Source organism: Mesoplodon bidens (assembly GCF_964165515.1).
Source record: "Mesoplodon bidens genome assembly, chromosome: 9".
Taxonomy (NCBI): domain Eukaryota; kingdom Metazoa; phylum Chordata; class Mammalia; order Artiodactyla; family Ziphiidae; genus Mesoplodon; species Mesoplodon bidens.
Genome location: NC_138166.1, coordinates 73,309,531 through 73,326,980, shown reverse-complemented (window position 1 = coordinate 73,326,980; position 17,450 = coordinate 73,309,531). Strand labels below are relative to the sequence as shown.

Sequence of the window (17,450 nt, the reverse complement as noted above, 5' to 3'; positions counted from 1 at the left end):
TTTTTTGTAGGAATGCTCCTTTATGTATAATGTTATGTATTAGTATAATGTTATGTATTATGTATAATAATGCAGAAAGGAGAATTCTTGCAAAACATGTATTTAATAATTCTGTTCAATAGGTGTTACAGATATCATGGCTGCATAGCAAATTACCCCCAAATTTTGTGACATCAAACAGCCGTTCATTATGCTCATGGGTTCTATGGTTCCAGAATTTGGTCAGGACACATGGGTTTCTCTGCTGATGTCAGGGTTTCAGCTGGAAGACTCAAGCTGGGGACTGGAATTATTTGAAGAATCATTCACTCATGGTTCTGGTAGTTGATGTTGGCATTGGGCTGGGAGCCTTAGTTCCTCTCCACATGGGCCTCTCCACATGGACTGAGTGGGCTATTTTTGGTTTCCTCACACTGTGGTGACTAGGCACAACCCTTGAGATAGAGAGCCTGGAGAGGTCATATTACTTGTTATGACCTAGCCTAGGAAGGCATGCATGCCACATTTTCTTCATCTAGGTAGTCACAAGGTCCTGCTCAGGTTCAAGGGGAGGGAAGATAGACTCCAGATGGTGAGTGGCAAGGTTCTGGAAGAGCATATGGGACCAGAATTATTACCACAGCTATTTTTCAAAATGCAGTCTGCCACAAAGGGATTGATATTATCACTTTATAGAGGAGAAACTGAGACAAAGTTTAAGTGGTTGTTCAGAACTTGCAATGCCTATTGTGGAAGTAACAAAACTGTTAGTATAATTTTTATTTTTTCAAGAGAAAATATACTAAACTTGTCATAATTTTACCCTGGAAAAAATAGAGTAACATGGAAATCATTTCAAAAGTATTTTTGACATACAGTCACATTTCATAAGGAAGTTCAGGCTCCTTTTTGAAAGTTAATATGAGATGCTAATGTAACTTTTTTCCATTGACTTCTTTATCTACATCTGCAGCCACAGGTTTTTCTTGAGCATCAGATTTCAGGTTCTAAACTGTACCCTTCCACCTGCCTCAAGTTCAACATGTTCCAAAGCTAGCCCATCATTTTTCTCTCAACCTAGCTCCTCCATAATTGGATTTCCCATCTCTGTGGTTGTTACCATCATCCTTCCAACTGGCAGGGCTGGGGCTTCGGAGCTGTCCTTGACTCCTCCCTGTCCTTCTATCCCACTGTGATAGGTCTTTTAGACTGTTTTTGCAGTGTTTCTTCTATTTATCCATCCACTCACCTAAGAAAACAGTGAAAATAACTTCTGCTATCAGAGAAGACATTTCAATATCACAGTCACTCTGGGATCATTTCCATTGTCTTCTCTTGGGGACAGGTTTTCATTATTTTATTTTATTTTTAAAGATTTAATTTTATTTATTTTTGGCTGCGTTGTGTCTTCGTTGCTGCACGCGGGCTTTCTCTAGTTGCGGTGAGCGGGGGCTACTCTTCGTTGCAGTGCACGGGCTTCTCATTGTGGAGCATAGGCTCTAGGCACACAGGCTTCACTAATTGTGGCACACGGGCTCAGTAGTGTTGTGGTGTGCAGGCTCTAGAGCATAGGCCCCGTTGTTGTGGCTCATGGGCTTAGTTGCTCTGTGGCATGTGGGATCTTCCCAGACCAGGGCATGAACCCATATCCCCTGCATTGGCAGGCGGATTCTTAACCACTGCGCCACCAGGGAAGTCCCCTTCATTACTTTAATTTCTGTTTACTTATCTGTCTCTTCCATGAGACTATGGAGAATTGAGAGCAGAAGTCTTGCCTTGTTCACCCCCAGTTCCCCAGCATCCCAATATAACACATGACCTAGTCAAGGGATGTTTGTAGAATGAGTAAAAAGTCTGCTTTATTTATCTGTATTAGTTAGGAAACGTTAACTCCTATGACAAACAAACCTAATCTCAGTGGCTTAAAACAGTAAAAGCTTGTTTCTTGCTCACATATGTTTCAGTATGCATGTCCAAGGGCCTTCTTTATTTCTTGGCTCCATCATCTTCTAGGGGATCTTGAGTTTTAATGGCCAAGCCTAGAAGGGGACTGCTTTACTTTTGTTCATGTTCTATTGGACAAAACTGAATATTAAAGCTTGTGAGCCACTGAGTTAGAAGGAGGGTGAGAGGGTGAGACCATCAACAGGAGGGCTTGAAAGGAAATTACAATATCCCTGATGAGAAACAATGAGGTTATCCTCTTGGAGAGACAGGTACAGACAGACTGAAATGTGTTTCAGATGGCCAGATAAGTCAGCATGGTAGGGGCACCAAGGAGCAAGTTATAGGTTGAGAGAGAGAGAGAAATCAAGAGAGTGTGAGGGAGCTTGACAGGGGAAGTAACAATGTCCTGCAGGTTGAAAATGGATTGGGTAGAGTGAGCTGGTGGGGGGAGCAAGCCAAGCAAAATCTAGTAATGTCACCCCAAGGACTTCACAGTGTCTTCCTCTGACTCCATGTCATCTCTCGCCATGTAAGTGGCATCCTGCTTAAGAAAGATGCCTCCAAATGATGCCCCTGGCTCATCTCACAGGCCAACAGAAACCCTAAGCTTCAGAACTAAACAGCTGCCTGGGCATCCCATACCTTCCAGCTAAAGACTCTGAACTCTAAACCATCATTCACCTTAGTGGTTTTTGTCACTTGCCTACTCAACGGCCATTTCTTCTCTTCCTCTATCAGAACATTAATTTTCTTCTGGGTGGCCATATGCCCAGCTCTCAGGGTATGAATTATGATCGGATAACTCAACCATAGCTACTATTTTCCTTTTCTTCAGATGGGGATGAGCATGTGAACTAGTTTTAGCCAATGAAATGGAAAAGTTAGGTAGGTCTGCTGGGGCCTCCTGGGAAAGATTTTTCTCCTTGTTAAGTAAGTAAAACTTTTTGCCTTCTCTGCTTTGTATCTTGGATGCTGTTATGTGAGGGAGTGGTGCTTGAATGAAAGGACAAACCTGAGAATGGAATGCAACACATAGAGGATAGCAGAGCATAGAGATTAAAAAGAGCTTGTTCTGAGGCAAATTTGGGCTAGCCTATGTCTTGTCTTTCAGCTACTCTTAGCTGTGTTACTTACAACCAAAAGCATTCCTAATTGATTACTTATCCTCCATACATAACCTTGGTATGCCCCTCAGTCCTGTTTGCCCCAGATATCTAGATATTTTTGGCCTAGCTTGGAAACCTGATATCCATTCCTCTTTGCAAATTCCCTAATTTGGCTCTATCTCTTCCTACACTCCCTAACTTTACCTTTGTGCTCGCTGAAGTTCAACTTCTGTGAACTGCAAACTCCCTTGTACTCTCAACAGCTTCATCTTGCTCCAACTGATTCCTGGTTTTCCTTCCAGACCTTTCAAGCAGAGGCCAGCTACTTTTTCTCCCCTATGGGCATTCCACAGTGCCGGTGGGGTAGGTATCTTCCTCATTCTCCATTGTTATTTCCACTAATTCCTTTTTGTTTCCTCACAATCACAGCTCTTTGAAGTATATCTAGTACGTGGCCACAGACTTTACCACCCATTTCTACCCTTAGATGCCATCTTCTATCAAATTCCAGGACACTCCTTCATGGTTTTTTTTTTTTTTTTTTTTTTTTTTAATGACTTTAGCCTCCGGCTCACTCTTCTCTCCACTGATTTCCCTGTTTTTATTCTTGGTGACTTCAATATATTCATAGATGTCCAACCCACACTTGGGCCTATTATTTCCTAGACTCCTCAAATCCAACAATCTTGTCCTCTGTCCTACTCAGTGTAACTGTGAGGAGGAGAGGATCAGTGGGACTTAGCCAGAAGGTCTCTAGACTCCTAACCCCAGCCTGCCTTTGAACTATACCATGTTGCCTTCACAGTTAGTCACTACTTATGGGGACATCAACTCAAATGTCTCTGCATTCAATAATGGCTGGCTCTAGTAAAGGTACCAGGGTATAAGTTGTTTTAGCTATTTGTCTGAAGGTCGAGATATCCTGGGGAGAAGTATCATTGAAGAAAAATCAATAGCATCCTTCAAAAATGTCAGCATAAAATGCCATTGAAAACAATATAAAAGGTTAATGATACCTTGCTTTGAGGGTTTCAAAATACATTATCAGATTAAATAGAAGCTACAATGACATGTTGTCCCCATGAAGAGACAAAATAATTAGCTAAAGCTATTTAAACATGTAGTAAATATATGAAAAAATCTATTAATCAAGCCAGAATGTGTTTCAGGTTGTTTGATCAAAACACACCCATGTACCCCTTTCGTATATGTGACTATTCAGTACAGTCGTCAGAGTTGTTATTGAGCACTTAAATCGGGAGATGTCAGGGAGGGGCAGGGCATATCTAGTAAGAATTTGTGGTAAAGTGCTGTTTTATGGAGACATTGATGGAGTCGTAAGTTTTCCAAGGAATTAAGTGAATAGCCAGAAGACAAGTTCAGATATGCCAGGGCATCTTGAGACAGAGGCTTAATGCTGATCTTGGGCCGTGGTGGCTCTTTGGTAACCATGGTGAAGCTGGATGAGCTTAAACACTGCATGTTGAAAATTCCTTAAGAATGAGTCAATAATGAATTTCTTGCCTTTGGTGAAATTGGCCTGAAATACTTCAAAGTCAGATTTGGAAATCTGTGCTTGAAGACTTCAGAGTCACAGAAGTTTCAGATAGAGTTCATTAAAGGAAAAACAACCCTCATCCCCTCATTTCCAAAAAAATTTAAAAAAAATAAAAAAAGATATCATACCAAAAAGTATGATGCCTAGAGTCTCTTGAGCAACTTGTATTTCTTAAAGGGATTGGATAATCAAATCCACTGATTTCTCAAAATTACAACTATATTCAAAGGTTAAGAGCAAAATCCTTCTGCTTAGAGATGAATAGGCTATGTGCAGATTCTGTGAATGAGTTCATGATAAGTCATTCTAATATATCTGATTCTTCCAATAAGGATGACAAATTTATTACTTCAACATACTCCAGCAACTGATGTGTCAAAATCTTCTTCTGAACTTCCTGGGTCTCAGGAAAGAAATATCTCCCTTCTCTTTCCTCATCCAACGTTGTTATTCTCAAGTACCCATGGCTGAACAGGGGAATAAGAGAATCAGAAGTCATCATTAGGGGCTTCCCTGGTGGCGCAGTGGTTGGGAGTCTACCTGCCGATGCAGGGGACATGGGTTCGTGCTCCAGTCTGGGAAGATCCCACATGCCGCGGAGCAGCTGGGCCCGTGAGCCATGGCCGCTGAACCTGCGTGTCCGGAGCCTGTGTTCCGCAACGGAAGAGGCCACAACAGTGAGAGGCCCGCGTACCGCAAAAAAAAAAAAAAGAAGTCATCATTATACCTTTTAATATCCAAGATGTTGGCTTCTGCAGAAGGGAAAATGGCATTTCTTTTCTTACTGTCTGTGGTGCCTTTATCGTGGTTCATATTCTGGCATTCTTTTCCTCCCTGTCTAGTCCGTTTCAGGGTAAGGGTCTATCAACTGCTAACTACATAGACATGTTAGTCAAATGCCTGCTATATTGAGTACAAAAAATGGATAAGCTATATATCTGAAAAATAGAATGAAAATGAGATTTGGATGATAGAAATTTCTATTTATTGACCCCATAGGAAATAAGTAGACCAAAAGTTTATTCTTCATTATCTATTTTTGAAGAAAAAAATGCACACATTCAGATAGAAATATTTATTACTTTCCAATCTTTTCCCCATTGCAAAGGAAGGCTTTAACTCTGGCGCCAGTACCAAGTAAGCCATTATTTAGAATTGAGGTCAGTGCAGAATATAAAATGATGGTGGAAAGTGAGGGGGTGAGCATATCCTAAGGGCTAGAGGAAAAAGAAAAATTATAGAATCTAGTAACCATCTTACACTCTTGTTAAGTGCTTATAAGACAAAGTATTTGAAAGGCCTCTTAAAAAAATCTGATTAACAATTAAAAATGGTGCACATTCTCTTGCATTACATTTCATTACAGCTCATTCTGTTGTATTAGAAAGCCAAACTAAAACTTAGTCAGGGTAATGAGTCAAAACAAGTGGTTCTGTATTTCTCAGGCAAAGTAGTTTATTCTTCTAGGGAATGCCTAATATACATGCAATCAGTGTCTCAGGTAGTAAGTGATGGATTTAGCCAAATTTCTTGAGCCTCTACATCTCCAAAACAGCCTGATTCAATCTCAGCCGCAGGAGAGTGCAGGCTGCGCAGGCAGACATGTGGAGTAGGCCTGTTAGCATGCAGAGAAATTTTTTCAATTTATTCCCACTTAGCCATGCATGTGTGGGAAAATTAAGTTGTTCAACTTCATGGAAAAGATGGAAATATATCTGTTGCCATTTGAGATAAGGGTAAAAGAGAGAAAGCATAAAGTGATATTTATAGACAATGATGGATATCTGTGACATTAGCATTTAAAATTGTATGCAGGATTAGAGTACTTCTTAGATAAGGTGCTGTGTTCAAGATACTCTTTTCATGGCTGGGGAAGGCACAGTGCAGAGGGAATAAGTGCAGATATCTGTATGTTAGTGAGTGTGGGGTAGGGTGGGCTGGGGGAGTTGGCTGTGGAATTTAGGAGAGACGCTATTAGCCAAACAGACATGAGCTGAAAAAAATCAAAATCAAATTATTCTGGGTATGTGTCAAAGTGCTACTCCTGCTATGACAAATGCTTCAGACTAAGAAAAGAAATCTCATGACCTGCTAATATTAGGAAGAATGAAGTTACAACTATTCCACATTTGCTTCCCTTTTCACAATAGGCTGCCATGAAAAAATTCTTAGACAACCAAACAGAGTTGCAATTTGAGTATAAGAGTAATACTTGTTAGACTTAGGTCAAGAAAATACAGCTTTCCCAAACTTCAATTACAATGACATTTTTTTTTCTGAAAGAAAAAACTCATGCATGAATTGAAAAACAACAATTTAAATGCTTTCATTTATTATAAAGTTTCATAAAATTTATCCCTTCACCATAATTAAAAGCCTAGTTTATGTCCTGTTTTATCAGAAGTAGCCTTTATGTGAGGGGTTATTTTTTTATGCTTGGAAACACCGCCCCCTGCTGTAACAAATGCTTAATTGCAGAAGGATTTTTTTGCTCTGAAATGAAAAGGATACGAAGAATAAAGATACAAGTACTAAAGTGAAAGAGACTTTATTTTGAATAATAATATACATATCATTCATTCCATATAATTTTCATAGTGCATAGCTATGTATGGAAGTAGATAAGGAAGAATTAACATTAGAAATATCTAAGGATGGAAGTATACAGGCAAAGAAGGCATTTGATATATACCCATGAAAAGGCATCATAGGACAGTATCCATTAGAAAAGAAAGAAAACCATGCAAAAAGTCTATCCAAACCACAGCAGGCAAGTGCAAACAATACAAGTTATAGTTTCTTGGATACAAAAAGTATGCATGTTCTTTGGATTGAAAGCATAATATAAATGAGTGGCTTGGCTTTTACGTCCAAGCCAAAAATCATCTATAGAATTAAAAAGTGTGGATGCCACATGTGACAATAAAATATTCAAGGCCACAGATGGAGGTCATCAGCTTAAAAAGAGAATACTGAGAGGCAGAGCAAATAAAAAAAAATAGAGATATGCAATAAAGCCACCTCTGCCTAAGTTAGGAAATAGCAAATGCATAGGCATTAAAATGATAATGGCTCATCATACCATGCTGCATTTCTATTTTCTCTGTCAAAAGAATTCATTGTGTATCACTACAAAATTCAGCGAATAAGATGAGCCAATAAACGTAGAACCTTGGCATTATGGCAAGTTTAATTTCCTTTTCATTTTATACAAGAAGTGAAAAAGAATATAGAACATGAAATGCTCATCTTTCCATTCAAATACTAACTTTTAAGTGTTTCATATATATTGTGTTTGGCACAAAGGGGGCAGGAATATGAAGAATGATTAAACCCAAGCTTCCAACTCAAAAGATTTTACATCTGGAAAGCCAAGAAAAGGTAAAACTCTTTACCATTTTTAAAATCAAATGCTTAAAGCAGGTTTTAAAAACTGATATGAAAAATTTAATAAGGAAAAACATCGAAGAAAGATACTGAACAAAATCTCCTGGTTTCCTTTATAGTTTCTTTTTTTCCTTTTGTTTTTCCAAATTGCATTTTACAGTAGAAATGCAGACCCCTCTGGTTAGCTATGGCTCAATATTGCTTGGTACTCTCCGCTTAAGACATCATCTTCTTACACTCCACTGAACAGAAAACCATCCCTTCTACTGGCATGAACTTCTGCCCAATGAGACACTTGCTGCAGCAGGAGCACAGAAAGCACTCTGTGGACGCGTGCCAGCTGAAGTTGTTATAGGTCACCCGCTGCACTTCGGGATCAATGGCATTGTGGCATCCTTGACATACCTGTTAAGTCAATTATACAAAGAAGAGAAGAAGATGAGAGATCGAACTGTGATGATAACATTTTCATATTAGAACAAACTCAGCGCATTGCTTCAGATGGCAGATTAAACTGAGAATGACAATCTCAGAGATATACAACTGAGAATGACCTTCTTCTTGTTAACCTTCATAGCCAACAATTGTTAATCGGGGTCTATATGTGGAACACGGTGAGAAGTAACAGGTGAAGTCCAAACAGGACTCAGTACTTGTAAGATATCCCCACGGCAAAAAGTCTTGATGGCAAGTTCCAAAGCAGTGTGTTTGGTTCTAGTGTATTCTATTAGATTTTACATTAGCAATTATAAAAAAAAAGTTTTATGATTTTTCCTATACTACCAAATGCTGACAAGGATGTGGAACGGTAAGAACTCTCTTTCATTGCTGGTGGAAATGCAAAATGGTTCAGCTAATTTGGAAGACAGTTTGGCAATTTCTTAAAATTAAACTTACTCTTATCATACAATCCAACAATCATGGTCCTTGGTATTTACCCAAATGAGTTGAAAACTTATGTCCACACGAAAACCTGCACATGGATGCTTTATTTGTAATTGCCAAAACTTGGAAGATGTTCATCAGTGGGTAAATGGATAAATAAACTATGGCACATTCATACAATTCAGAGCTAAAAAGAAATGAACTGTCAAGCCATGGAGGAACCTTAAATGCACATTACTAAGTTAAAGAAGCCAATATGGGAAGGCTACATACTGTATGATTCCACCTATATGACACTCTAGCAAAGGCAAAACTATAGAGAAAATAAAAAGATCAGTGGTTGCCAGGGGTAGGGAGTAGGGGACAGGGAGGTAGGAGAGATGAACAGGCAGAGCACAGAGGGCTTATAGGCCAGTGAAAATATTCTGTATGATACTGCAGTGATGGATATATGTCATTTGTCCATTCTATACATTTGTCCAAACCCATGGAATACACATCAACAGTGAACCCTAAGGTAAACTGTGGACTTTGGGTGATTATGATATGTCCATGTAGATTCACCCTTGTTAAAAAATGTACCATTCTGGTGAGTGACGTGGATAATGCTCAAGGTGATGCATGTGAGGGGAGTAGGGAGGATATGGGAAATCTCTGTATCTCCTTAACAATTTTGTTGTAAACCTAAAACTGCTCTAAATAATAGGCTTAAAAAAAAGAGATTTTTCCTCACTCACTAAAGCTTTGAAGTGGTAATTTTACCGGTCTTACCTATGACACATGAGATTATTAACACCACTAATTTCTAGACAGTAGTAAATGAAAACCATGTTCAAAGTAATTAAGGACTCAGTCAAAAAACACTGACAGTGTTTGAGAATAATTAGTTTGCACTAAAAATATAACTTGTAGTTAACTGGCTTCTGTCATGTCATAATTTATGTATAATCTAATATCATGGAACATTAACACATTCCACATACCGTTCAGTGTACATGTATGTTATGTGCAAATAAACATATGACATACACACATCCACACCCACAAACACACAAAATTTTCTTCTTTAGCTGGACATGTATAGAAAGAAAATAAATGAATAACTGGCAATATTACAGCAGAAAACAAAACTACCCAGTTGAGAGCTCCAAAACACTAGATAGTTCATATGCCTTCTTGTTTATATGTATTATAAATCAATGTGTCTAAAGTTTTTGTTTTAAATATTTTATAACAAATGAAGAAACCAACAAGATTGTCCAGCATTACATCAAAGTGACTAATCTTCCACACCCTTGGTCTCTTAATGTGATTGTCAGGAATTCCTGAGAGATGAGGGTGGGTGGGTTGAGGAAGGTCATTTAGCCTGAGCCTTCTTACTTGAAAAGACCTGAAAGTGTGGCTAGTTATCAAGTAGCAGTTTATAGTGTAAACTGCACAGGTAGAATCTTGAGGTGGTTCATCCTAGTCAGTGCATGTATTGTTTTGAATTACCTGGATTTTAACACCCTATGGTAGGAATCACGTGTTTCCTACTTAAGAGTAGTGCTTTCTGTTTCTCCTTTGTAGGAGGCTTAAATAAGGCAGGTCAAGGCTACCACATCCCAAGATGTCTCTTACCACAGCGTGGTTCTTCACATAGCAGGGCTTGCACACGGGCTTGTCATTGACCATCACATATATTTCCCCAGCTAGGATGTTGTCACAGTCAAAGCAGCAGAAGTGTTTCAGATGCCAGTTCTGGTTTTCTGCCTGGGTATACTCATTGCTGAATATCAGCTGGGAAGAGGATAAAAATAAGATCAATCATGTTTTTTCCTTTTTACTACAAATAACCAAGCTAGGTTCTTTAGACCAGTAAGGGATTTAGATCCACAAGGAATACCAGTCAACTTTTTGGGGTGTGAAGTCTGAAAACAACAGAAAGCTTGAACTTGGGTGATTATTTAGTTTAGTTCAAATCAATCTTTTACTTTTTTAGACAGTATTTTATTAGGTAACACAGTTAACATGGACACTCAGAATGACTGAAATTAAAAGTTTTTTTCATTCAACTTCTTTGGATATAAATAAAGCAACTAATGCTTGGCTAATTCATCTTACCTTCTCACTAAGGGTGGCCTGGTTACCACGGTGAAGGAGCCATAGGTGGGTGCAAAAAGGAGCCTGCATTTAGGTGGCCTCAGAGAACATACCTCATCACAGCCAGCACACCGGGGTTTCTCACTGTCACAGTAATGTCTGCCACAGTACAGCTTGCCATTCTTCCAGAAATAAATCATGTCGACCAGAAGTTCATGGCACGTACTGCAGACGAAACAAGCTGGGTGCCACAGTTTATCGTAGCCGGCCCTTTCAGCATAGATGGCTGGGTCTCCTTCCTTCATACTCAGTTTGCAGCAGTAGCAGGACTGAAAGCAAAACCAGCCAAAACAATCTAGTCATCCTAAGACTGGCATTTCTCATCAACAGTTTTAGTAGGAATTCAGAGAAACCACTTTCAAGAGAAATAATTTCTACTGAAATCAGTAATTTGTCCATGTAGGCAATATGGTGTTAGTATTTGTGAAAAGGAATCTCTAGGCTTTCTCCAGGTTCTCCAAACCTAATTCTTGCACCCTATGTGTAACAGAGCATTGTTTTCTGGATTAAAGCTGCTTATGGAAAAAGGCTAATAGTAATTTTCACTTCAATTTTAGTAGTTCTCCCAAAAATGACTACTTTAGAAATTATTGTACTTTTTTTTTCTTTTTTTTAAATACAGGACCAAGCCTTGTTGGTTCATGTGCTAACGGGATCTGTGAGAAACACGTTACAGTAAGTTTAGTTCTTATTTTTTGTTCATCTGTGTCACAATTTGCTTCTACTTTCAAGGCATAAAAAAAAGACTTCAATATCCCTCTCTAGAGAGACTTTTTAAAAGTATGATTGACCATATATCCACATAAATTTAAGTTTGAATTTTAGGCATGTTCTCACAAGCAAAACTGAATTAACCTAAGCATGTATTATTCTTATTTATGGGAAGAGATAGACAATTAACATCAAAATTATGTTTAGAAACAGACTCTAGATTGTATGTTGTATTCCAGCACGACACCAATGCTAACTGCTATGTATACATAAAACTCACAATTATCTTCAGCAACAGATAATCAGAAAACCTGGCTTTAGACCAAGGCTTCAAACATGGTAGATAATTCTCTAAAATAAGCCTAAACTGAATTATAATTCAATTTATTTCCCTCATCTACTCCCTTTTGGAAACAGAGTAACTGTATTCCTCTCCGTCGACCCCGCCCCCCTACCAGCCATTCAAAGAAATGGAATGAACCTGTAAAATATACCAATTGGCCCAACATCGTGACTGTTACCACTTACATACTGAGTTCTTTTGTTTTCGGCCGATTTATCCTCCATGGCCCCTACCGCTGTCGTGGTGCTTCTATCCCCTCCAGGAATGCATGTTTTGTTGGGACCTTGAGCGTTCATGTCACGGGGTAGTTTGACATCTCCTACTCCCAGAGCCTCGCTCTTATATTTCTTCACAAACTGCTCCATCTCCTTCACCTCTTTGGGAGACAACTCATGGCACTTTGAAGGGTCCTGGTCATGAGCAGGGAGTTGCTTTGCCAACTGCTTCTTCCGGTACTGCGCCCCCTCTGAGCCTGCCACTGGCTGCTTCTCTTTGGGCAGCATCTGCATGTACTGCCTGGCCTAGACCACAAGGAGACCGGTGTTAACCAGGAGATGCCTTGGCCATCATATAAATGATATTTTACAACACTCATTAGAATCAAAATACTGAAGAAAGAAGTCAGTTTTATCCATTACTAACAACTGATCTTCATAATATTAATATCTTGAGATGTTAACACGTTAAAAATGGTACAATAAATAGACTGAGGTCAGTAAAAATGAACACATTTTTCTTCATGAAATTAAAGTTTTTTTTCCCAGTTTCTTTTAATGTTTACATGTGCTAAAATCACTTTGCTGTACACCTGAAACTAACACAACATTGTAAATCAACTATACTCCAATAAAAATTTTAAAAAACAAACCAAAAAAACACAACTGTATAGTTGGAAGAGAATACAATTTTTTAGGCAGCATGTTTAGAATGGTCTAAGGATCATCAGTATTTTCATCACTATAAGAAAATGAAATCACAAGATTCACTCTTATGATTTAACTAACCTTCTTAAAAGATTTCCAAATGTCTCCTCTAGTTTTTGTATTAGTGGAAGTAGCTTGACACAAAATAGCAATTTTTTGCCTTACATAGTAAAAGAAATAGTGTTGAACATCTTTTGAATTATAAAAAATGAAAGAAAATTCTATTCTTTAGATATTCTTAACTATCTTAAGAGAAATCTTCTCAAGAGTAACATAGAAGTTACTAGATTTATACAAAACATCTGTTTTTCATTTAATTATTAAAAATGTCAGACCATTTCTTTGAAAAAGTTAACAGATTATCTAGGTAGTCAAAAATTCTATGAGGTATCTAATCTTACTTTCAAAAGACCAGTAGGAGTTGTAAGTCAAAGTAATGGGGACCCCAGAAAAATAATAGACCTGAGGTCGATTAGGATCACTAAAGGAATTGCCCTAAATAAGTAGCCCATGAACTTTAATACCGGGACTTCCCTCCCCCTTATTATTTACCAATGCCTGATTCTGGACAGGAGGAGCCCATTCATAGGTAACTGTGTTGATGGAGACATTCTTCTTGGCAGCAACTGGATTGGTCAGTATCATAACATTGCGTTTATACATGGGAATTCCATCTGATTTTAGCTTTGCAATCAGGGTGGTATACTTGGTGTCTTCAAAAAGTTTCCCCACTTTTCGATCCTCTTCATTGCTCAAGAGGACATCATGCTCTTCTTGGCCACACTTGCAGTTACGACATATTTTTCTATAATTTTGGAGATAAGTAGGCAATGATTAATTAGATCTAATCAGTCATACATATATAGTTCAAAATATACTTCTACAAATATTCCACATAATGGTATGCAAAGTCAAGTCTTGGGGAGGGTGAGGAGATTACAAGTAGCCATCCATAAATTTAAACAAGGAAACATATAAATGCATCTTCGCTTTATAAGACTTTGAAAAAAGTCAGGTTTTGATTAAAAAGTGCATGCTCAAGGGGGCATGTCTGAGGATAACTCCATCTGGTATTCCTCATTCTCTCAACCAGATATATAAATAAAACAAAATCACCAAAAAACTATCACAGCAAGCAGTTTCATATTTTACTGCATGATAACAGCCATTGCCCATGGGTTTTTGGTTTTGTTTTTGTTTTTGTCCCTAAGTGAGAGAGAAGGAGGTTGATATATCCTTTTCTGATCAAGGATGGTAATCCAAGATTTAGGTTTAGCTTTTATCATTTCCTTTCTGTCCCCTTTCCAATTTCCTTTCCTCTCTTTTCTCATGTTCTATTTCCTTTCTCCTTTCTCTTTCCTTCCCTTTCCTTCCCCCTTCTTTTATTTCTTCAAACACTTAGTGATCACCTATCATGCGCTCCCTTATGTATAAGAAGACAGATAAAGTCTCTGGCCTTCTTATAGTTGAAGGACACCAACTCCCTTCCCCAGACTGGTCTGGCATGTGATCTTTCATTCATGCAATGTATATGAGTGTCCATGTGCCAAGCAATGAACTTGATACTAGGACATAATAGTGAAAAAATTAGGCCCAGTCTCTGACATTCTAGAACTTACCACCTGGTGGGGAGACAGACATTAAACAAATACACACACATACAAACACACACACACACACACACCTGTAATTGCATTTGTGATAAGAAAGAAAAGTACAGGATACTTTGAGAGGGTATAATTTTGACTTAGAACTGGTGAGGAGAGGAATCCATAAGAACATTACTCCATAAGAAAGTGACATTTAGGTTGAGATCTGAAGGATGTGTAAAACAGGTGTGAATTGTGTATGTGTGTGTATTTGAGAAGAGGTAATGAAAGGAGAATAAAAGCCTCCAGACATTCTGGGTAGAAAGAGTATTTGTGGTGGTCCTGAATTAGGAAAGAGATTGTGCCCTTAGGTCCCATGATCAGAAAAGTCTGGTATGACTACAGTGAGGTAAGTAAATGGGGTGGTGACAAGGTTGGAGAGGTAGGCAAGCCTGAGATCATGCAGGGACTTGTAGGGCACATTAAGAAATTTGGCTTTCATTATAAGAGCAATCAGGAGGCACTGAAGGCTTTTAAGTAATGTAATAACATGATTAGATCATTTTCAAAAATTGTAATACTTGCCACATGGAGAATGAATTAGGGGTAGACATAATTGAAAGTAGAGAGACCAGTTAACATGTCAATGGTGCATCCAATTTGCAATGGCAAGGTTCTAAATAACAGGGATTCTACTGCTACTTCACAAGTGGAATTTACAACTTGGATGATTATTGTTTTGGCCTGGGTAAGATGTGTAATAGCTTGGACTAGATTATTTGATGTTGGAGATAAAAAGAAAGGAACAAATTTAAGATATCCTTGAATGTGAAACTGACTAAACTTTGTGGATATAGTGATGGTGAAGGGAAGGTCCAGTCTGTTAAAAAATGAACCCAGGTTTCCAGGATGAGTAAGTTGATGAAAGGAATGTAATTTCTTAGATTGTAAAAGCAAAAGAACAGATCTGAGGTATGGGGCAAAAGGTTGGTGAAAGTTATCCAAAACTGAAATAATAAGTTTGAAATGCCTATGAGACAGGGTAAAGATATCAAGTAGATTATAGGATATATAGATCTAGTGTTAAAAACTGTAGCCTGATAGAAAATATAAGTTCGGAAGTCAGGGAATTAATTGAACAGGTCACCTTCACTTCCTGGAGGAAGAGCAGAGGAAGAAAATGAGGACTCAGGAAGGAGTCTGGTAAAGGAGCAGAAGCTGGAAAAGGTGACAGAGGAAAACAGAGGAGTGGAGAGACTTTGTGGGGTTAAAAACATATACTGGTACTAAAATACAGGGCAATGATAGCATATAAGTTAGAGGGAGGAATCTGAGTTTTAAAAAAACATTCTAATATCCTTATATTGTTCAGGAAGATACTGAAGATATAGATTAACATTAGATGTTAAATATGTATGTTAAAATATCTAGATAACTAAAGAAAGAAATGTAATTTCTAAACTAAAAGAGAAAGGAATTAAAGTATAAAAATGTAATTAGTCAAATAAGAGAGGAGAAAAAAATAAACGGAGGCAATTAGGACATGCAGAAAGCAAAAATTAGATGGTTGATATAACCCAAGCATATCAACAGTCACAATAAATGGACCCATTTCTCCAGCTGAAAGATGAAGGCTTTCAGAAGGATAATACAACAAAATTAAACAATATGCTGTCTGTAAGAAATGCTTAAATTTTAAACACACAGAAAGGATGAAAGTATAAAGATGCAAAAAGATTAACCAGGCAAATACCAACAAAATGTAAGTTAGATACCTATATGAATATCATACAATTAATGTTTTTTCCTTTAATGACTATTAAAGAGAGTCACTTCATTGTAACAAACATTTAAAAACACTTCTATGATATAACAATTCTGAACTTAATACAACCTAATAACCTAACTTCAACATATGTAAGCAAAAGTAACAGAACTATAAGAAATAAATGAACAAACCCATCATTATGGTGAGACTAAAAAAATTAGAAATGAATATTTGAATAACACAATTATCAAGCTTGATCTAACAGACACATAAAAATATCATATCCAGTGATTGGAGAACATACATTCTTTTTATAAGTATTTGAAACACTTTGAAAATCTAAAAGTCTACTATGCCATAGAGCAAGGCTCAATAAATGCCCAAGATCATCAACCACACTATCTGAACAGAATGCAATTATGTTAGAAATCATCAGCAAAAATGTAACTACCAAGTACTTTTTTAAAAAAGCCTCTTAAAAAATTCAATGTTGAAAGAAAAAATCACAATAGAAATTAAAACCAAAATCATTTTAGGAAAAAAGAAAGCAAAAATATTACTTCCTGAAACTTGTAGAACACAACTAAAGGGATGCTGAGGAGGAAATTTATACTTAGGGTATGCTCAAATTAGAAAGAAGAATAAAAATTAATATGCTAAGTGTTTAATTCAGGAAGTTAGGAAAAATTCAGACTAAACCTAAAGTAAAAAAGAAGGAAAATAAAGATAACAGCAGAAACTGATAAGGTAAATGTTTGCTTCCCGTCAGATATAGGAAAAGGATTCAATACATTTCAACATTTTTTCTGATTACATTTTAAAGTAATTTTAGCTGTAGAAGGGAATTAGGATTTTAGAAAGGGTTTCTGGAAAAGAAACCCACAAGACTCAGCATCCATCACACTTAGTGCATTCATTTTAGGACCTAAAGCAAGAAAGCAACCTTGCCATCGTGACTTCATTCATTTTGTCCTGTGGGTACTAATCAGAGCAGTAAGAAAGTTCAAAGAAATACAAGTCATAAGGATTCATCAGAAAGGAAGAAACTAAACTGTTGTTGTTAACCACACATGCTATGACTGATCATATAAAAATGTATCAGCATCATTAAG

The 17,450-nt window shown here is 37.6% G+C and overlaps 2 protein-coding genes across 5 annotated transcripts in view; one reads left to right on the top strand and one right to left on the bottom strand.

Annotated features, from left to right (window-relative positions):
• The window catches only part of TFEC (transcription factor EC), a 663,356-nt gene that overhangs the window by 370,690 nt on the left and 275,216 nt on the right, over nt 1-17,450 (top strand). For both annotated transcript variants that reach the window (XM_081243616.1, XM_081243615.1), the window contains exon 4: nt 11,627-11,679. The gene's annotated coding sequence lies outside the window, so the exon portion shown is untranslated. The remainder of the gene's footprint in view (nt 1-11,626; nt 11,680-17,450) is intronic.
• TES (testin LIM domain protein) overlaps nt 7,123-17,450 on the bottom strand; it is a 43,604-nt gene continuing 33,276 nt past the window's right edge. For all 3 annotated transcript variants that reach the window (XM_081243613.1, XM_081243612.1, XM_081243614.1), the window contains 5 exons: nt 13,534-13,786; nt 12,244-12,579; nt 11,058-11,273; nt 10,483-10,641; nt 7,123-8,382 (listed from right to left, as the gene is read on the bottom strand). In XM_081243613.1, coding sequence (XP_081099739.1) covers nt 8,194-8,382; nt 10,483-10,641; nt 11,058-11,273; nt 12,244-12,579; nt 13,534-13,786 — 1,153 coding nt within the window. In that variant the 3' untranslated portion in view covers nt 7,123-8,193. The remainder of the gene's footprint in view (nt 8,383-10,482; nt 10,642-11,057; nt 11,274-12,243; nt 12,580-13,533; nt 13,787-17,450) is intronic.